General features: G+C 47.1%; 1 protein-coding gene across 1 annotated transcript; it reads right to left on the bottom strand.

Annotated features, from left to right (window-relative positions):
- Positions 1 to 8,473: 8,473 nt before the first annotated feature.
- IL13RA2 (interleukin 13 receptor subunit alpha 2) lies at positions 8,474 to 21,768 on the bottom strand. The gene is made up of 9 exons (XM_050902087.1): positions 21,653 to 21,768; positions 17,734 to 17,885; positions 15,416 to 15,569; positions 14,826 to 14,946; positions 12,804 to 12,988; positions 11,513 to 11,670; positions 10,517 to 10,661; positions 9,749 to 9,851; positions 8,474 to 8,788 (listed from the first exon to the last, which is right to left on the bottom strand). The coding sequence occupies exons 1-9, from the start codon at positions 21,741 to 21,743 to the stop codon at positions 8,746 to 8,748; spliced, it is 1,152 nt and encodes a 383-aa protein (XP_050758044.1). The 5' UTR covers positions 21,744 to 21,768; the 3' UTR covers positions 8,474 to 8,745.
- Positions 21,769 to 22,017: the final 249 nt, after the last annotated feature.

Raw genomic sequence — 22,017 nt, 5'->3', positions numbered from 1 at the left:
GAGGGTGCTTGTTTTATGACCTTGCACAGCGTGTCCTGGCACACTGCCCAGCGGGATTTACTCCACTCTGTGCCGAACAGTGCAACTGCAGAAAAGGTTGTAAAAGCCTGGCCTCCTGGGCCACAACTTCAAAGATTTGGGGAGGGGCCTAGCAAGTGGATAGGTGTCTAACGGTGACACAAGTCCAATAACTGATTGATCTGGGGTGGTGAAAGCAAGAGAATTATACAGACTGCTTACAGCAGCCAATGGGTGAAAAATTAGTGTGGAAAATTGAGACTGTGAAGCAATCCTTGTTATGTATTACATCTCTCCTGAATATTGCCTTATGTTCTGCTTCCCCCCCAAAAAAAGGATCTCTTAGCATATAAATACAATTTCCCCAGCAGTTTCCTGGGACAACGGCTGCTGCTTTGTCACTCCAGTGGGCTACCAACACTTAGGTGACTTGACAAATGAATCGCACAGCATCACACAGGGGCATGTTAAATCCACTGTTCTGAACTTTGCTGTGCTTGAATAGTAATTAGTTCAACAAATTGGATAAATTAATGTTTAATTAAAATACAGCCTAATTATCCAACATATGTTTTTAATAGGATTTAATTGTGGCATTTTGAGTTATTTAAATTGCTGATACAGTAAAAAAGATCTGTAGGCTGGTGCCTGTTAGACCACTGCCTGGTTGCATTTGTTAAAATTTAGAGCAGTTTTACATTTGTGTGTGCTGCTGAATTAGTGTCTCCTCCTGCAGAAGAACAGGCGGATGCTGGTGACGGATGCTCATCAAAGCCACTGAAGATTTTAATCAGGGTCCTTTTCCCTGACTGAAGGCCAGAACAGCTCTTCTGCAACTTTTTGGGGAGGAAGACTTTAGTGTCCCTCCTGCGGAGCCCACACTTCCCAAAGATCATGATACTGCTCAAAGCAACAGGTAAGTGCAAATGCCCAGCAGAGATCTCAGCTCTGTTGGGGTTTCCTCCCCTATAGGCACCAATAGTTCATGTCCCAAAATGTCTTCAGAGAGGATCCACAGGTTGCAGTGACTCACCCGTGAAGCCATGGCAATGTTTAGCCCCCCTCAGCTAAGTCTCCCCCTTCTTTTTGCAGCACAGCCACAGGGCTGGCACACAGGTGGGCTAACCCTCAAATGAGCATTTGGTCTATCTTGCACCTTTTCTAGGTGTTGGTGAAGAGAAAACTGCCTGCATCCTCTACCAGGCTGTCCTACGACGGCGTTTAGCAAAGTGGTGGGATGCGTTACTGACTCCGTGCAACAAAGCAGGTGATGCAGCAAACCATGGTTAACAAACGGTGTTTTTCCTTTTACTCCTTGAGGGTAAATGAACGTGATTGCCTGTTGCACTGTAGTTAGTTGGCACTTCTGCTTTAGAAAATAGACGGGACTGTGTGTTGGGCCTGAGCAGCAGCCCTGGTGATAGGCATGGTGGGGGGACACAAACCCAGGCAGGGGCATAGAGAGCCCTTTTAATGAGAAGAGAATAGAAAGCTTGGCTTGTTCCTCCTAGCAGCCAAAGATGGATGAAGAAAGCTCTCCATCAGGACATCAAGGAGTGCTTGTTCTGACTAAGGAAGGAGAGGAGCTATTTAGGCTAGAGGAAAACATTGGCATACAAAAAGGGCCAGAAATAAACTAGGAATTAGAATCAGGTTTCTAACAAGTGGAGTATTCCAGGTCTGGGACTGCATTTTCTGTGAGGCAGCAGTAACAGCAACCAAAGAGCTTATTGAGGGCTCAGCTCTTGCATTCACGCAGAAATTTATGCTATAGAGGTACAGTGGGAGGGCCCAGCTCAGCCTTTATGTCCCCAGCCTCCCGGCTGGCAGAGCTCAGGCACCAAGCCAGCCATCAGCACGGCAGCACCTCTGACCTCCCCAGCGACGTGTCCCAGAGCGTGGGAGGAACAAACATCTTGAAGCAAGAACACTATTTTTGTGCTACGGTCCTTCCAAGTCCTAGAAAAGCCATGAAAAATGCCACAATTTTGGAGGAAGGCAGGTGAGGCCATGCCAAGTCAGTGCATCTCCTGCAAGCAGGACAACGGAAGTCAACGGATCATGAAGGCTGTGTGTTCCCAACCTGGCTCCAGCCCCAAATTGTATGAAGCAATATTTAATTTGCATTCTCAGAAGCATCCAGAATCGTCCAGCTTGGCACAGCCAAGCCTGTCTGCATGCAGTCACGTAAGTAAGTTTTATTTACCCCCAACAGCATTTTCGTGGACATTGAGTATTATTGGAGCCAGTCTCAGTCTGCTCTGGAGAGCCGCAGCATTGAGGTAGTGTCCTGTTGGGCTGCCATTAGCTGGTGTAGTTGAGAAAATGCTGGTAAGCAGCTTTAAGGGCTGAGAGCCTGCTTTGTGCTTGCACTGTCTGACTTTTTTAATGCTTTTCTTTGTCACTGTGTTTCCAACTGTGCAGCCAGGAACTTCATGCTTTTGCTTCAGTAAAATAAATTGTGGTGTTGGCCTTTTAAGCTCTCTCTTGTTAAAAGTGGACTCAGCTGAACCTGGCAGGCAGCAAGGTTATTGTTTTCTCAGTGTGAGTGTTTCTAAATAAATTGGCAGCATGGGCACAAACTTCTGGGCAGCTACCAGCCAAGACCAATTTGAGAGTCCCAAAGGTTGGGACATATTTCCAGTTCAACAGTTAAGAGCTGGAACATCACCGGATAAAAGGCAAGGACTATCCTCTCCTGGGCTTTATGCATCAGATGGGGACCTCTTGGTGGCACAGCAGCTCTCCCAGTCTCCCTGGGCAGCCCCGGCTCTGCGGTCAGACCCTGTGAGGGTGCAAAGGATGTTCAGGTACCTAGAGGTAGGATGGGAACCTGCATCTGTTGTCTCTGGTTTCTTCTCCTGTGTAAATTTTCTGTAGCCATTCCATGGAGAAAGCTGTATGCACCAGATGATTTAACACACCCTCATGCGTCTGTTTGCTGTTACTGAAGTTGCACTTGTGTGTCATGGCCATGCAGGGAGGGGCGCTCGGGGAGGGGAGGTCAACATGTCCGAGGGCGGCCGGGAGGCTGCAATCCTTGTGAAGATCAGGTTTTGCACAAGCAGACTGGCAGAAAAGGCTTGCTGTGGACTGCCGCAGCAGTCAGCACACAGGCAGATGAACAGCAGATCTGAAGCAGGACAGTGCTGGGGACGATTGGACACTTACAGCAGCACACGTTCACACGGGGCACTTGGCATCTTCGGTTTATCTGGCGTACGTTCCAGTGCAACCTTTCTTTCCAAATGTGGGAGATAAATAGCTCTTCAGTGCTCTGAGCCTGACCCTGTGCCTGGATGTGAGGGACTGATGTGTTTACATATTTTAGCCTTGAAATATAGAGCTTCCTCTCCCAAGAACATCATGTTTCTGTTTGTTATGCATGTTTTCTCCACCACTGCGTGAATTCCAATGAAGAATGTTCTGCCACCCTTTGTTTGTTTTTATATCATAAAGATATCTAGATAAGTGAATTCCATTAAAGGTGTTCCCTGGTTTGTAAAAAAAATCCTGACATTTATTACTTGGGGTTTTTTTCTAAATAAAAATGACTCCTGCAAGTCCCTGATGCTTTGATGAGGTGACATGCCTTTACCACCTCCATTCACTGCTTCCCAGGCAAGGAAAGAAAAAATATAGTTTGCGGATGGTCACCAATAACCATGGCTCAAATCCCCCCACTGCAGCTGCAGGAACTTGGGGCGACCTTTCGCACCTTCCAGCAAAGGCAGGGCAATGCAGCCTAATTCAGTATCTCAGAGAAGGCAGAGGTGCTGTGCGGGCTCTCCTTGCTGTCGGACATGAGTGCACGCATTGTTGGTGACTGCAGTAGGGCTGCCACCATGCCTGTCAAGCCCCCATGCTTAAGGATGTGCCGGCGCTCAGCTCTCTGTAGAGTGAGACCTGCTTAAACATTGACGTTGTTTCCTGGGCAGAGCCGTCAGAAAAGGAAATGTCAAGGCCATGTTTCGGATTTTGAAATTAGTTTTCTTTTTTTTGAAATGTGTCCGGTAGTGTAACACTTGCTGAAATGCCATTTTATTTCCTGAGCAGAGCAGTCCCATGGTATGTCTGGATGGGGATCCAGTACAGGAGGCAAGCAGCCCAGGATGGCAGGGAGGTGAATGCTTGGTTTTGGTGCAAACCTTGAGGTGGCTGTTGTTTCTCAGCTGGTTGTTTTCTCTCTCTGTACTCTGGGAAGAGGATCTTGACACAGACGGTTTGCAGAGCTGTTTCAGCTGTTCAGACAGCTCAGCCACAATATGTTACCCCAAATTGTTTTGTTAAGCACATGCATCAGCTGTACTTGTTTGCCTTGAAGCTATGAGAACCACAGATCCTCCTGAGAAAATTCAGCTTCTATATAGACATAAAGAACTTGACAGTGCTCTCAAATGTAGCCTGCCACACAAGGCAGTGAGCTGCAAACCTGCCGTGGCCCATGAAGTGCTTTAGATTTTAGATGATATCATTAGTTACTGCGCTCCCAAAGCCTCAACATCTGGAAGCTGAAGCCAGAAGGGCTGTACCACTTTACATCCTTTCAAGATCTAGGTACTCCCTAGAGCTGCAGTGGCTTGGGGATGGATGCTGAGACCTGCAGAGGCTCCGGGATGGGTGCTGAGACCCATGGTGGCTCAGGGATGCAGGAGCTGATGCCAGAGTGAGGCAGGGACATACAGCAGGGCGCAGTCCCCGCTCGGCCAAGCCTCCAGTTTGAGCTGATGGGTATTTCTGTGGGTGCTCAGTGGCCCGAGCCACTGACGGAGGGCAGGGGCAGGGGCTGTTTTTGGCTGGCACATGCCATGGGAGATGCAGCTCTGGTCATCCGGTGGCCACAGTCACGATGCCACAAGTCATGAGCGGTGATGTTACCCGGCAGTCAGCCCAGTGCTGAATGATGGAGCAAAGATGTGACACTTCTCTGCTTAGCAGTACAAAAAGAACAAAACTCATCTGTCTTACAGTGAGAGCACCATTGTCCCCTCTATTTAATTTTCATGCACTAAATACTGAATTCTGGCGGAAGAGATGCTGCACCTGCTTTCCTCCTCCTCTGCGTCCAAGCACAGATGCTGACACCCAGTGGCCATGGAGTTTCTAGCGCCTGTACGAGATGGAAAACTTCAGCAGAGATGCCTCAGCCGGTGAGATACAACTTCTACATTTTCATGTCCTCAAGTGCAAGAGGAGTAAAGAGCTCCTGAGAGATGCCAGCCTTGCTTTATGTCTTTCAGTCATTGGCAGGTTATAGTGGTTGAAACACTTCAAAATCTTGTATTCAGAGGCCAGTCAGAAAAATGAAAAAATATGAGGATGGATAATGGGGAAACAGAAGGTAAACTGGTTTTCAAATTATTCTCTTGTTGGCAGCTTGACCTCAGTGAGAGAAGGAGGGCGATTTTGTGAGTTCAGAGACCTTGGCATTTGCCTTCCCTGTTTTGCTCCTTCCCAAAAGCAGTTAGATGCAAACGACACACGCAAATTGGTTTTGCATTTCCCTGTAGCATGCACAGGATCGTGCTTTCATATGTTTGACAAGTACTGACATACATTCTCTAGGGAAAAAAACTCTGTAGGAAAGGTTGCTTTTTATTCTTCAACAAATGGCTCTAAGACTTTATCAGTCAAAGACAGAAAAAAAGACCCCAAACTCAAGGGTATGCAAAAGAGTTCTCTTTGTATGTTTGGCAAAAAGACATGCCTCACCAGACATGTGGTGCTAAGATAGTAAAAACACCGGGGAACCCAGACATGAGCAGGGAACAATAAGAGCAGAGTATGCCAAAGGAGGGATTCTGAAAGCGCTTTACTGAAAATATTAATTATGGACTACAGCAAATGAATTAAACCACTGTAATGCAAATACTGTGTGAAAGAAATACATAATTATTGTAATTCTATAAACATAGGAAAAAAAGCATACTACTGAAATTCTAGCAAGGTTCAGGATGTTAGGAAGGACTAGCAGCTGGTCACCTATTAGGATTAAATTTTGCACATGCTGCAGATGTGATGCTGTGAGAAAGCAGGTGGGGGGGGTCTGGCTGCTGCTGCAACGAGGACCCTCTGCAGGGCTGAGTTTGGTGAGCGGGGAGCCCCACGCCAGGGCCAAGCCCAGCTATCCTTACCTAAACTCTCCTGTTTCTCCTGCAGCATACAGATACCATAAGTAGATGTACTTAATTTATCACTCTGTTACTAGGCAGGTTTCTAGGCAGGCTTCAGCCTAACTTTCATATTTTGTGATTACTGAAATAGCTCTGATCTTTTTTGGGGTGAGTTCTAGCTGCAGAATGGATGTTCTAACATCCATTCCTTTGCCATCTCTTACCTGCGCCCATTCTCTTTAATTCTTCTTCCCTACTTACCTCTTTTTGGACAAAATTAGACTAGAAACTTTAACCCAGTTTAAACTCGTCCAGCAGGTCGGGGTTGTTGCACCATTTGGCCCACTCCAAATGCCAGTGCCCGGTGTTCTCACATGATGAAGTGGGTGAGATCTTATCAGATGTACCCAGGGCAGCAGGGTGGGCTCTAGCAGCCTGCCTTGCTTTTCCCCCGGGGGAGGTTCACAATCCACTTGTGTTTTTAGTAGACATTTAAACTGTTTAAGAGGTTGCAGAGGCCTACCAGAAGTTATTTCCAGTAATGGCAAATCTCAATGGGACTCTTTCCAATAGTTTTCTCTAGTGCTTTTTCTCACGTTAACCATTATTATTAGTGCAGTAACTGTTGCCCTCGTGGCAGTTCTGAAAACCCATAACCCACATGTTACCTCGTTCTGGATGTGCCAAAGTCCTCTAGTTCCTGAAAGTACCCAAAAACCCTAAAACTAGCTTGGCTGAGCATCTCTACTCATCCTGGTCTTGCAGAGCAGGAGATCCAGGCTTGGTCCTCCCAGAGATTGTCCTGCCCTGATGGCCCATCGCTCTTGCAGGGAGGCGCACACAGCCCAGCCTCCAGAGCAAGTCAGAGCAAAATATTTGCGCTGTGCTGGCCAGGGGCAGCCGTGGTGTAGGGCTGTGCTCCTTGTCGCTGCAAAAATCCTGCTGGAGACCAGAGAGGGAAGGAAGGGGACTGCAGCTGGCGGGAGGGCACCAAGCAAAGAGCTACTCTCTCCCATTGCACAGAGGAGGAAATGCTGTCCTGAGCCTCCTGCATCTGGCCTGTTGTATGAACTGTGCACTCCCTTGAATTGCTCTGATGAGCATGTTCTGGAGATGTCTGCAGGCCAGGTCTCCCTGAGCTGGGGCTGATGGCTGCTTCTGGGTCAAGCCAGCTTTATTCCTACTTCCTTCCCTCTCTCGTGGTTCCTTTCACCTTCTCTGTTAGATCAGTCAGTGCCTTGCAAGTCCAGCTCCCTTCTCCAGTTCTAACGTGCTGCATTCATCAAGGTAAAACACAGTATTTCAGTGCCCATTGCACGCTCACAGGTATTTTTAAACGTAAAGCCATCCCATGCTGGCTGGCCAGAAGCCCCAGGAGACAGTAGAGGCAGAGGTTGTGTCTCATCAAAATAAAAACAGCCAGGAAACTTCATTTCTGCTCCAGTCTGTGCATAAACCATTTTTTTCTGGTGCTTTCCTCCTTTGGTTGCTCCCCAAATAACACTGGGTTGTTGCCAATTTAGCAGGGGAAGCAGCTGATGGTGATTGAATAATTTTGCAGTTGGATGTGTAAGACAGCGCTTGCTGTGTTGTTTTGTGCCTGATTGGATTAGCATGGCTCTTTACATAGCTGATTGACGCAAGCTTGATTTTCTCTCTGAGCTTACACTGTTCACTAGAAATTCCCATTTTGAATAAATGCTCCTGCAAGAAAATATGTTTTCTGGGTTGTTCAGATGAAATGAAAGCACACTAAACCTCTGGGTTTGGGTTGGTTAGTTCTTTGACCAAAAAAAACCAGAATGGGTTTTGAGGACAGTGTCTCATCTAGTGCTGATTTTCTTTTTTTTTTTTTAAATCATCATCGTAGGGAATGGTTCCTTAAAAATCAGAAATCAGTCAGCAATTTCATCAGCTGAATACATGGTGTTGAGAGACATCTTGGGTGCTTCACTGAATTCTGGTACTGGCGCCTGCTTCCTAGAGAAGTTCCCACACTGCCTTTGCCAGAGTAACCCTCACTTCTGCTCTGAAGCATCTGTCCTTTGCAGTAGCTGTGATCATACCTTTTTACACCAAAAGTTTCTCTCAAGGCCTCCCCACTTCAGCTTTGCAACAGATAAGGCATATCAGTTAGCTCAAGTAGCTCATGTTCAGCATTTAGATGCTCTCAGCAGGCTGAGTATTTGGGGACTAAGAAGATGTGGTGAGAGCGAGGTGGGGTACAGTAACTAGATGCAGGCGTTTGTACCTAGCATTGTGCTTGAGGTGCTGCCCTTCAGTGTGTGTCCTGTTGAGAGATTTCTAGAGTCCTTAAAAAAAAAAAGACAAACCCACAGAGCAATGTTATCTTTATTCATGGCAGTTTCCACTGCCTCCTTTTTCTCCCTTGTCCTGTTATCAGAAACGGCTTGCTCCAGAGTCAGTTTAAAACTCCTCCAATGTTTTCCTGGGCCTGTTGAGGACTTGAATTGCAACAACCAGCCTTGCAAATGGCAGCAGGTAGGGAACACCCACGTGGGCTATAGGAAGCTCAGGACTTCTCAGCTGTCCTTGGGATGATGTTCTAAGAGCAATCCGTCAAACACAAGTGGTACAGCAGTCACAAGCAGAGTTAGCATCCCACCGATGCATGCAATGGCTTTCCTGCTGGGGATCTGAAATGGGCAAAGACTGTTATTCCCAGCACGAAGAGACAGCTGGGAACACACTACAGCATCCCTGTCACACATCACCGCATCCCAGTAGCAATGCAGGAAGCATTTGCTTTCCACAGTTTTCTTGCTAGCATCTACACTTTGTTCGAATTTCACGAACCAAAACATTTGAAAGGCGGAAAGATGAAGGAGTGTGTGCCTCAGACTCCATGCATTCAACTACCAAATAGGTGTTAGTTCATCTCTGAGGACAACACGAAGGTATTTCTACAGCCAATTCTCCCTCATCGGTGATGCCTTAAAAGGCATATTAGAAAAGGTACCCACTTGCTTACACTATATGGCTGTAAGAAAAAGATAATAGTTATCAGTACCAGGGGATTAGTTCTCTCTAAGTGACCGGTCAGACCTGAAGAAAATGTCATCAGTACCAATAATATCGATATGGGCAAATTCATCCACTGCGTCTGCTTTCCCCATGTGCTGTCATTGACATGAATGCAAACAACTGGGACAGGAGTGCAAAGAGAATGAGGCCTTAGCCCATAAAAGAGGCACTTCTTTAACACAACCAGCACAAATCTCTGCTGCCTGAGTGGTTTGGGGCAAGATAATGACATTATTTCTGCTGCTGTGCATGCAAGTAACTTTGCTGCATTTAACAGAAGCAGTCTGGGCTCGTATGAGCAGGATTTGGGTCTCTGCTGTGAGTTTATGGGTTGTTGTGAGGCATTTCATATCAGAAACAGCCACACTTACAAGGTTGTTTCCTGAAAATAAACTGTTGTTTGGTGTCCGATCTTAGAGCGTTAAGGCTCTTAGTATTAACGTCTGGCTCTTAGTATTTAATATGTTGTTTCATATTGTTGTTTAATATTTAATATGTTGTTTCATTTATAACTGTAGCCTGAGACACCCACATAAAAGCACATTGCATAGACAGGCTGCCTTGGCGCTTACCTTTTCTTGCACTGGCCAATCAACATAAATATTATGAGGCTACTTGACAAACTCAGAATGACTGGAATGAGGATAAATAGCTGCTTGTCCTCTTTTCTGGACACTGCAAAGATAAATGACAGCAAATAAGAAAACGTTAGCTTCCAGAACGGGTCATATTACCTCTTACAAAGCTTGGGCTCAGATGCAAACTCCGTGTGTCCAGGTTTGTTACCCTACATTTATTTATTTATTTATTTATTTACTTATTACAGATATATGCCAGGTATATGTTACTGTGTAGGGTAACATACTCCTTCAGGGTAACATATATCCTGCATATATATGTAGCCACCACTGTGTGCCTCTTCCCTGCCTTCTGCATCTTGCAGCAGAGCCAGTGCACACAGGGACAGCCCTATAGAGCCTACGGGGTGCAAAGGAGCTGATCCACGGTGCGGGGCAGCCAGGAGGATGCCCTGTGGAGAGACTCCGAGTACCACATGCCCTCTCTCGCAAAGCAGTCACTCCTCCATCACAGCTGTCCCCATGCAGTGGGGAAAGGTGCTGGTGCAGAAGTGTTAATATTTTGGGGCTTGCCTGCTAAGAGCACTGGAGATGCAAAGCTGTAGGAATGGCTGTGCTGGAGTAGGTTGAGGGTGTAACTAAACCAGGATCCCACCTCCAGTGCTGGACACCAGCAGATGCCCATGGCAGCCATCAGCGCTTGGTCCCAAACAGGCTTTATAAAGGATGTAAAAGAAACGCTGGTTACTGTGGGTTCCATACCAGAGAAACACTCCTGCGTCCATTCACTCCAAAAGCCTTGGTCAGCACAGAAAATATTTGTTCTCCCCCTGACACGAACACATGAAATGCGGCTTTGATTTGCTCTGGAAATTGTTAAAGCGGTCTCCGTTTGGATTGACACAGACTGAGAAACAAAACAGAGAGAACAAATGTCAAGGAATTACGTGCCACCACCAGTAGCTTTCTGGCACGGACTGATGTTTCTGAACATTCTCTCCAGGCTCTGCAAACCCTTGGATTATGCTTTGGCAGTTTTAAATGATTTTATAATAGTTTTGGACCAGCTAATGCCAATAAGATGATTATAGAGATGAATCTACTGAAAATACATACATTCTGGGGGGCACCATCCTGCATGTTGCTATTTATGCCTGTTAATTTATGGAATCTTTCATTAAATTAGCTAAGAAGACTCATGTGTAGAATATGGCAATTAAAGAAAAAATGTCTTCCAGATGTCCCCTATGATTAACTAGTTCTTGCCATTTTTGCTATCAAAACTGCACCTGGATAATGCACAAGGAAAAAGCACCATGCATAAAAGACGTGTTGTGTCCCAGGCCACTTCTTTGGAGAGATGAGAATTATAGTTTCATCGGACCAAGTTGTGCCACCATATTCAAGAAAACAAACCACAACAACATTTCTGTGATGACAGCTTTCTGAGATAACAGGCAGGAGGCCTGAGAAAGTGATCGCTCAGAGACTCAACGCTGGGATCTGTTACTGCTAAAGCAAATGCTGCAGCTGGAGGTCAGGGTGTTAAGTAGGAACATGTGCAATGGAGCAGCTGATCAGCGTTTTCCACTGGCAGCCCCAGCTAACGTCTCTGCACGGTCCATCACGGGGTAGCTAACACACTGTCCACAACTCGCTGCGAACCCCAGTTTTCCGCCATGCACCCCCACTGCCGGCCATCAGGCAGGGCTCCCCCACCCCTCGCCCTCCCTGCAGCACGCTCTGTGTTGTCCCTACCGCCCAGGCAGCCTTGGCCTCCCCCTGATCTTCTGCCAGCTGAACCTCATACTCCAGGCACTGGGGCGGCGTTTCGCCACCCGGCGGGCTCCACGCCACGTGGAGCTCCTCAGATGCAGACATGGAAACCACCAGCTGCTTCGGGGGTGAGGGCTTTGCTGGGTGGGGGGAACAGAAAGAGAGAAGGTCAAGAGGTGCGATCAAACAGCTCCTGGTGGGAAAGGCTTCAGTTAATCACCACCAGCCTCTGCCCCTTTTCCCCGTTGATGGGATTTCTGAGCTCCCATTGCTATCAGCCACGATGCTGCAGGAGCAGGATGTCACTGAGGCTGGAGGGTGGGTTGTTTATTTTGACTTGACACGTGGGCTGGGCTAGGTCCTTGCTCTGGACTGTGGTGCAGGGGTTTTGAAACGCTGGGCTGTGAGCACTGTCCTCAGCACGTTCCCCTCGCAGTGCAGCCAGCCAGCCCTCCCTGTGCTGCGAGGGCAGCCTCAGCCGCTGCAGTGGGACACTGCAACAGTGTTGGCCTGACACTCTCTGTATCCCAGGAGAGGCTCTGGTTTATGTCAGATGCCCAAAGCCACCCATGAAGCACATGGCAGCACTCATTGAATCCAGAAATCCTGCTTATTAGCCCAGTGGCTTAACTGGAGGACTAGCTATTTATGCCCCTGACATTTACACGTGGGTAAATACATCAGCATGGTAAGTGCCCATAATAAAGAGCGAGTACATGTGTCGAGTTATACATCATGCTGTGCGTTGCTTCCTTTCCCTGTCTCTGATGGGTTTGAAATCCACCTTTGCTCTGGCAGACCCCATCACACCTTGTACTCAGTTCTCCCCAGCCCTTAGCCTGGTTTGAACAGCAAAGCCCAAAGATTTCTCCTGTGCTTGCAGGAGTGTAGCAGCGGCTTCAATTCCAGCAGGAGTAAATGAAGACACCTCTGTGGCGGTGCTGCTAGAGCCAAAAAACCCATAGCTGCTCTGCCATCTGCCCAGCAGACCATTTATGTCCCAAGTTGTCAGGCTGCCAAGTGCAGTGCTTGGAGGCACCCACTGACCATCCAGGGTGGGTGCCGAGTGGTGTTGCTCACCTGCAAACACTGCTGGAAACTAAAGTCCTGTGTGGACAGCCCCTTCTCTGGGGAGAAATCCACCCAGATACATTACAGCCACCCATCTACAAGAGCGCACATTTGTTTGAGCCCCCTCGTGCAAGACATTAACCTTGGGTGCATGGTGGCCGTGCGGGTCCCCAGAGCCCTGCTGCTTTCCTGCCCATGTTACCTAGGTTGTGAAGGCGAAGAGTGACGTACAACGGCCGTAGCAGAGTGGCTGCTGCTGAACCATTGACACAAATGCTCAGATCCTTATATTCTGCCTGGCTCAGATTTTGCAACATGCAGCCGATGTTTATACCGTGATCCTGAATATAGTCATCACACTGCGCTGCGTGGCCCAGCCCCTCGTACCTAGCAGTGTATTAGGAAAACAGAAAGAAAAAAATAACCAAAGCAATGGCAGTTACTACTTGGGTAAGGCGTTTTTTTTTGAGATTGGACCTAAACCTCAAGTATCGCCTATATGCTACCCACCCTTTGCTTTTCACAAGTGATCCAAAGCACAGCATTATGCATCGGTCACCTGGACTTCTGCTATGGGAAAAGTGTGGGGAGGATAAAAAAACAAATTCACATGCACAGATGGCTTCCCAGGTTGGTTTGTAGGCTGTGTCAGCCTCTCCCCAAGCCCATTCCTGGAGCACGAGAGGCCTCACAAGGTGCCACTGTGTGAGTGGAGCTGGGGCAGGATCTGGCCCCTACTCACGACGGAGACACCTATCCTCCCATGGGGCACTTACGGCACCATCAGCCACCAACTCTGGAGTTGCAGAAAGGTCCCCTCCCAAGCCAAAATGCAGCAGTTTGTGGCAGATGACATGTGCCATGAATGTAATGAGTGTTAACGAGCTGCTACAGCTGATTGCTGGTAGGTCCCATGCATCTGCACAGGCATGTAATGGAAACCCAGGGGTGGGAGCGAGGAAGGTGTCTGCTGGTTATTAGCTAATGTGCAACCACAACCCTGTCCCCTCAAACTGCCTCCTGTCTTTGGGGGCCACTCCCCAAAGCTTAGCTGCTGGCCCCATCCTGGAAATACTAAGTGGTATTTCGTATTACCCTTTAAGACTCCTGCTGGGTTAGTGCCCTTGAGGCAGGGCTGAATCTGGCCTCTGTACTCTACACCTAATGAAAGTCTCCCTGCACAGCACATTATGTTTGGGGGAAAAACTTCATGTGGTAGTGCTATAAAAATTAACTCACAGGGATCAAAGGATGCCATGGCTGTGTTCCCACCCACTCTCGTTATACAATGGGACTCACATCCAAATGCCTGGTTTTGTTAAGGGCAGTTAAATAAGGGTGGGTTTGTTGTTTTTTTTGCTGGGTTTTTTTTTTTAGGAGCGAATCATGAATTTCCATGGTTTCCTTCAAGCAGACCTTTGTACTTAGCAAAATGGTTTTACATCAGTGTTTCTGCTTTGAAGACTATTTCCAAGAACTACATGGAAACTATTTTTAAAAAGCAGCTATGGTTTTCTACACGTAGCCCAAAGGCATGAAACCCAATGATTTCTTAACTAGTCATCCTTACCATAGTATCATCGGAATTGAAGCACAAATACAGCATTTACTTTGTCCAAAAACACTTAAGTCTAGCTTTGTTTTTCTTGTAGAACAGAATCATTAGGCAGCAGTATAAAAGAAACAACTGAGAAACATGCATTATTACTACTTTTTGGCAGCATGTTTGCTTGTATGAGATGTGCTGAGGCTATGAAAATATATTTGACGACTAAAACTGTTGGTTGCCAAGAAGCCCTGCTCTTTGTATAGGGTTCACTGAGCTTGGTGACCTCCTGCTGAATCCTATCCTATAGAGATATATGCACTGTGATCAAGGGAAATGTGCAACCAGAATGATCCAGGTATATTCAGCAAAGAGAAGGCACAAGGCTTCATGATAGACAACATGCAGAAAGCACTCCACGGAGGGGAATAAAAGGGAAAGAAGGAAGGGAGAAGGCACCCCCTGTAGAAGGTCAGCACGAGTATGATTTTAAGGAAGGAAGTGGGGATTTAGTATTTCCTTGCCAGAAGGCACATGTTGCTTGGAGCATTATTTCTGTTCATTCTGGGTGGATCGTGGCATTGCCAGCCATAAAAGCATATTTGCCATGGTATTTTAGTACCCTGAGAGGTTCACTTGATTGCTGCCTGGATGTTTTTCTATTTTGCTGATACATACCAATAATATAGTCCATAATGTACGCCGCGAGGAGCAAGGAGACCTGGTTGCCAAGTGCACTTGAGGTATTCCCAGTCATGATAGATGCAGTGGAAATTCTGAACCTCTGATTCCAGTTTTCCTGTCAAATGAGAAGGAAATAACCACTATTTAGCAACGTACCAGTCAGGCCCAGCAGAAATATCATTTTACGTCTTTGAAAAATTGTGTGCTGCAGTTGAAAGACAAAAAAAGAAAAGAGAAGAAGGCCAGTCACTATTATTAGATAGTTTTGCTGCCAAGTGCTCTGTTTCCTATAAAAGCCAGTTCACTGTACTTAGAGCAGAAAGATGCATAACTGACCTTTTCATTCAGCAGTGGAGCTCATGCAGGGCAACCCAGCAGAGCCAGGGTACGGGCAGAGGGAAATGAGCCCCAAGTATCCAGTAACCAGAACCACAGCCAGTGGAAGCAGAGATGCTCTGGTGTCTTATACCTCAACAAGCCCTGCAACGGCTTATCCATCCAGCAACCCTCAGGCCAGCAGCGGTTCATGCAACAGGCTCATGCAAAGTGCAAAACTGCACCAGGTACCGAAGGCTGCTCCTAACCTTGCAATGGGACCTGAAAGGTAGCATAAATCCAGTCACTTTGCACCTCCATGTCATCAGTGCACCGTCCTTCGAGCAGTGTCTGTACCTTCACTTCAGCAGTCCTGCTGAGGTCAAATCCAACTCTGAATTTTAGCTTCCTAGTAAAAATAACCTGGTTGAAAGACAGACTTTATAAGCACCTCTTTTGTCACTAAGTGGGCTGCAGAATTAGCTACCATTGCTCCCACTCTAGCTGCGAGTCGGCTCATTTGTGTGCTTTAATGTTTCTTTACATTTCTGTCCTGCTTCTCCTGCCCAGTGCTTCTCCAGCACTCTTGTGCCACCTGCTCTGCCCAGCCTCGCTGGCTTTGAGTCCCTCCACCCCACAGGACCCCAGCAACGACAAGACAGAGCAGACTATGGTTCAGGGGATCTGCACCAGCCAGGAGCACTGGGGAGGGTCTGACAAGGATACTGCCGTAAATCCAGATAAAAGGCACTTGTTTGTGACATGAGAAAATCAGAAACAGAAGGAACGACAAGTCTTGTAACCGATGGTTCCCATGGGAAGCGCAACCACACCCTGCAAGGATGGAGCAGCAGCCAGGCAGCACAGCGTGGGCTCACCACCGCATGCCGCTGGGCTTAGCGGTGGGGCTTTTTGAACACCCCCTCTGAAGGTTTTTCTTTTTTTTTTTTCCCCTCAGACTTACTCCCCCTTACTTTACGCAAGGGAGAAATAAGTTGGCAAGAGTTACAACAAATGATGAGAGAGAGAAGGTGTCACATCATTAGCTCAAGCAGGACAGAAGAAACGTGCCGTAAAATGCACACACGTGCTGCAGGAGGAACTGCAATGGCACAGCCCACAGTCGGGCTTTTTGTCAGCAGTCCCAGAGTGTAAGAGCCGTGCTGAGCTACGTGTTTCTAACAGACATCAGTGACTGTTGCTTCCACTGATGTCCCATGGATTTTTTTCAGACTCTCTTCTTCGTGACCTTATCTGGGGTCAAGGTTTTGGCAAGGTACCAGAGGTGATTTTTTTCCTACTTTTTAGATCTATCTTGTATAAGACACCTTTATTACTTGTGATTTAGGCAATTCTGGTGTGTTTTTTAAAACTGCTTTTTTTTTTTCCTTTGTGCTTTTTAAATGCCAGTTAAAATCATCATAGAAGAATCTGCACAGCTGCACGCTGCTGCATGGCTGGGAGTGTGATGTGTATCATGACCAATGTCAGGTCAAAGAGCTCCTTCCCATGCCCTCACGATGATTGCAATCTGTAGCTGAAACAGGGTGGGAGGCACCATGCTCTTCCACCTCTGCAGGCTCCCATGGGATGGCTGGGCCAAAACCCATTTCCGTGGTGGCTGAGCGCAGCCTGGCAGCCTTGGCTTTGCTGCCTCGGGCGGATGAAGCGGATGACCAGCTCATGCAGGACATGTGGAAACCATTCACAGCAAGAGGCTGGGGTCCACAGCACTGCTAACCCAATGTGACTGCTCCTTCTCTCTCTCCCTGGTCTCTTGAGCTGGCAAGCTCTCTAGCACTCCTGCTTTAGGATTGGGCTAAAAAACCTCCCTTTCTTTCAGGACACCAATCTGTACTTTGGGTTGTCTGGGGACATCCTCAGTGTATTTTTCATGTGTTCCTCAGTACCTTCTGCCAATCAAACAGCCTACTGCTGTGTTTCTCCTCTCCCCACTCCACTTACCTTCCTGACCCTGCAGCAGCTTTCATCTTCTAAGCACTCCCAAAATACATTCCTACAACCCTTCCTGTACTGTGCCTGTCTGCTATTGCCCTGCTTACACATCAATGAGAGAAGACTGACAATTTTATCATAGAGCTGAGTTAGAGTCAACCATATCTAAAAGACAAAAGTAAACGGTAATTAGAAACGCTCTTCTGGATAAAGGAAATGTTAGAGCATTAGGATAATTAATGAAATTTAATCTTTTATTTATTCACCACTTTGCATCCCTAAGATCTGTTGACAGTGAGTTTCAGTTCAAGCCCCATAAAGACTTTCTAAAAAGTGTAGTGCCTTTTACAATGAGGAATGCTACTAGATATTATTGGATTTTTTTTGGCAGCAAGCACCACACCCTCTGACAGAAATAGCCCCTTCTTTGACTGCTGCTGCTGTTGTTAGATTTCAAAACACACTCCCATCTGGCAAAAGATTCAAACCACTGGAACAGCATGGCCTTTTCATGGAAAGCTGGAACTGCTTTAGTACCACTCCTCCTTGAAATGCAAACATAATCCTATGCGGAAACTAAAGGCAGAAAAATAGCTTGGATTTAAGAGGATTAAACCGTGTTTTGTCTTACCTTCCAGTCTCTGTCACCAGTGTTGCGGTATTCAAACTTGTATTTTACTGTGCATTCATTGAAGGTTTGTACGTTGGCTGGAGGTTTCCACTCTATATCAAGAGAACCTAAGAGTCCAGGATCAGTGATCTGAAGGTCTTGTGGGGGAGCAACTAAATTGAAAACAAAGCAGGGGATAAAACAGAGTGGTGTCGATGTAAAGAAAACAAAAAAAAAGTTGTGAAATTTGATGAGATGACAAAGGCAGCTGCTGGATGTGGAGGGAAGCACTGCTGGTCCAGGTCCAGCCCTGGCTATTTAATAGCCTGTTCTCAACAAACATGCACAAGCTCTACTCCTGCCCACCCCTCCAGTTTTTGCTGATGCTCAGAGAAAACACTCAAGGACCATTGAAAAGGCACAAAGAATGTCACATCTTTGACACTCTTTTTCAAGATGTTTTAAGCAAAACAACTGTCCTGGGATGACCTTTCAAGTCCTCTATTTGCTTACTGTTAACTCATGATATTTACCGACTGTCAGGACAAGTATGCTTGCAAACATTGTGTTCAGCACGTACACCAACATAGGATGACAGATCACAGCATGCTGGCAGGGAAATTTATATTCCTTAACCATAACAGACGCAAATCACCCATAGCGCTTTAAATATTCCTTTCAAGTATATTAAAGATTAATGAAAAAACAAGACAAAAAACATACAGAAGCAGAAAAGCAGAGAGTTGCTATACAAAAATGTGTTTTTACAGTCAATCTGGCTTTTATTAAGCTATTGTAAAGTGCTGCCATATGTTGATAAATCAGCATATATTATGGATGAATTCCATACTAAGACATGCTTCCTAAAAGCCCAGCTCTGTATGGAGCTGTCATTCACACATTTCTTCTAAGTAAACTCTCCCAAATGAAACACACCGCAGGCAGCAGTCTTAAGATCCCACTTTTCCCAGCACGTAAAGCTCCATGGGAGATTTGTTGCTACACTAGACGGAAAACTAGGATATCATGGCAATGTATTTAGGGAGGTGCTGGGGCAAGGAACAATAGACTACAATAATTGGGAGAAAAATTAGATTTTTCTGTGTGTCCTGGTTTCAGCTGGGACAGAGTTAATTTTCTTCTTAGTAGGTGCTACAGTGCTGTGTTTTGGATTTAGTGTGAGAATGATGTTGATAACACTCTGATGTTTTAGTTGTTGCTAAGTAGCACTTATCTTCAGCCAAGGACTTTCCAGTTTCCCGTGCTCTGCCAGTAAGCAGGTGTGCAAGAAGCTGGGAGGGAGCAGAGCCGGGGCAGCTGACTTGAACTAGCCAAAGGGGTATTCCATACCATGGAACGTCATGCCCAGTATATAAACAGGGGGGAGTTGGCCGGGCGGCGCGGATCGCGGCTCGGGAACTAACTGGGCATCGGTCAACGAGTGGTGAGCAATTGCATTGTGCACCACTTGCTTTGTATAGTTTAATTCTTTTAGTATTGCTATTGTCATATTATTATTATTATCATTATCATTGTTTTTCATTCCTTTCTGTCCTATTAAACTGTCTTTATCTCAACTCACGAGTTTTTTTTTCCTGATTCTCTCCCCCATCCCAGGGGTGGGGGGGCAGTGAGCGAGCGGCTGCGTGGTGCTTAGCTGCCGGCTGGGGTTAAACCACGACACTGTGTAATAAGTAAAACACTCTCCCTCCCACCAGCTGCGAGTCCCATGAATGCAGCCTGGGTTCAGCGGGTGGTGGTGGGCTTGCTCCAGCTCCAGGGGCAATGGGGCATGGCCCTGCACGTGCAGTATCTTGTATCCAGCAGTCCCGTGTTCCCGCAGGAGGTGAGGGTCTGACATCGCTACACTACAACAGGCACAGATTTCCCAGCATAGGCAGAGAAGGGGGAATAGGGGCACGGGCAGCTCTGCCTCTGTGCAAAGAGTGCTCAAGCTGGGCTCTTGGCGAGCATCAGAGGTGGGTGCAGGGGCGAGGTGAGGGCATCTCATCCACCTCCTGGGTCTTCACAAACATGCAAAGGCTCCAGGAAAGGGAGAAGGAGCGCGGGGGACAGCAAGTCTGTGGGAACGGCGCTTGAAGAGCTGCAGCTGCTAAAAAATGAATGAGTGGCTTGTCCAGAAAGGCCATTTATAGCTGTGCTGAGGAGGGAGGAGGGAGAAGGCAAAGGGGTGTTCCTTCCACTGGCCAGCCCAGGCTGAGAGCCTGAAGGGCCAGTGCGAGGGAGGGCTTCCATATTGCCAGCGCACCATGTCCTAGAGTCAAACCCTGTTATGGTGGCTGGCATGTGTAATTTCCAGAACAGGCTGGCCAAGATCTGCTGGCAGGGCTGTGAGCTGGACTCGCCTGCGCTTGGGGAGCTCCTCCTGAGCGGATAGATGCTGAGCCTCGCAGCTATGCAAACAAGAAAGCAAAAAGCTACTAGCCTTTGTTATAAGCCTGGTGATAAGCTGTCAAGAGAGGATTAGATATTGGTCAAAATCTAATTGGTCAGAATCTGAAATCTAATTTCAGATTAGAACAGAATTTTTGACTGGAAATGATAACACTCTGAAATTTGTTTCCATCCTGAGCTTGAACAAAACAGTAATATTTTTTCAAAACAACTGCAACTGTCAACAGCAATTCTTGCAAAATAAATTTTGACGGGATTTCAGAGGGGATGCAAAAGCTTCTTTTTGGCATGTGGCTTGCATTCTGGGATTTGATTGTTTTTTAAATGTCAGCACTGCCTCTTGCAGTTTCTCATTTTCACAATATTACATGACAAACCAGTCTCACTCACATCACTCATAGAGAACACAGGACTAGAAATACTCTATTTCATTATTGAGTCTTGAAGGAAAGCTGCTCCTGAACGTTTCTTGAAAAAAAAAACCCAACAACTTCTTTACCTGATTTGCATGGCAGTGAGTCAGGTAGTGATGTGCTGGCTAGGCAGCCGCAGCCCTCACGGCCACCCGCTCCTGCCTGCCGTGCACGCTCAGTCGAACATCACAGCTTTGATGACGAACCTCCTGCTTATCCCCAGCTGCCTCCCACTGCCTCGCCCCATGCTGTGCCATGCCTTAGGTGGTGCAAGCAGCAGGAGGTTTTGCAATTTTCCACCTATTTTGCCAGTGGAAAAATGGCAGCCTGCCAGGTGCCCCCCATATCTTCTATGTCTGCACTTGTCCGTGCTGGTCAGAGAGGTGCAGGCGACTTCCGTGTTTTGAGGAGCCCATTTTAAAGGCAATGCTGCTTTGCTCGGTGTGGCAGCGGCATGCTTGCTGGCAGCTTTCCGTGCATGCTGGCTGGCAGGACAGGGAGCCTCTCAGTGCCCTCCTGGCCAAGTTTTCACCTCTCCACCGTGCACCGGCTGTGGCAGGGAGGGCCAGACCTGCTTGCCGTCTCTCTGAAGAAGGAAAGCTTTTGGGTGCAAAGTCCCAGCTACCAGAGGCCAAAAAGGCTGGGGCTGGCGGGTGCGGTGCACCAAAAAGGTGCTTGAGGGCTTGAAGCAAAGGGTGCTTGAAGTGCCATTGCCATGGACGATAGCTTGCAGAGCAATATTTTTTTCGAAGAAAGTATTATTCTCCAATTATGAATAAGCCTTGTGTTTCTTACACCTAGCACAGTCTGTCCAGCTGGGACCACGCTCAGGAGTATTTATGTATCCAAGCGGTATTTATATTTGATAACTCTATATCAAACAATATATTTGCTGTGCACCAAAGGCGGTTTCTGCTCCTTTTGAAGTTACTCAGAAAAATATCCACTAAACACAGAATATATTTACGCAATTGATTACAGCATTATAAATCAGCCACTCACTGTAACACACATGCAAGAAAGGCTTCGGTTGAAGGACTAACTTCATAAAGGGCCCAAGCTAATGTGAAGCATGCGTTAGGCAGCGACACGAACGGCATGCCGGGCTTTACCTGTGGTGTGGTAGGAGGAGGAGGAGGAGGAGGATGCCACGCAGCCCCACACCAGCGCCACAGAGAGAGCGTAAAGCCACCAGAGAGCCATTCAGAGGTCGGACGTCAGGGGTTCCCACTGGAAGGTGTGCGATGTCAGAAAAACAGTCCTGTGGCACATGTGCAAGGAGGCTGGAGAAATAAAGCAGAGTTGAAAGGCTTCAGCACATCAGTGGGGCCCTGGAATTCCCTCTGCAGGGTGAGCACTGACAAGAAGTGCCTTTTTACTTGTTTACCAAGTCTGATTAATCATTTCCCAGAGGACTTTTTTTTGTAACTTTTGGGGATAGCAACACATGGAGGACTGGCTTAATTTGAAATAGCTT

This window comes from Gymnogyps californianus, chromosome 9 (assembly GCF_018139145.2).
Source record: "Gymnogyps californianus isolate 813 chromosome 9, ASM1813914v2, whole genome shotgun sequence".
NCBI classification, from domain to species: Eukaryota; Metazoa; Chordata; class Aves; order Accipitriformes; family Cathartidae; genus Gymnogyps; species Gymnogyps californianus.
This window is presented reverse-complemented; position numbering and strand designations above follow the sequence as displayed.

Coding starts and splice junctions, on each gene's coding strand:
- IL13RA2 (XM_050902087.1), bottom strand. CDS start 21,743: ATGGCTCTCTGGTGGCTTTACGCTCTCTCTGTGGCGCTGGTGTGGGGC. Junction 14,947..15,415: donor CTTTCAGGTCCCATTGCAAG/GTTAGGAGCAGC, acceptor CTCATTTGACAG/GAAAACTGGAATCAGAGGTT. Junction 9,852..10,516: donor GACGCAGGAGTGTTTCTCTG/GTATGGAACCCA, acceptor TTATCTTTGCAG/TGTCCAGAAAAGAGGACAAG.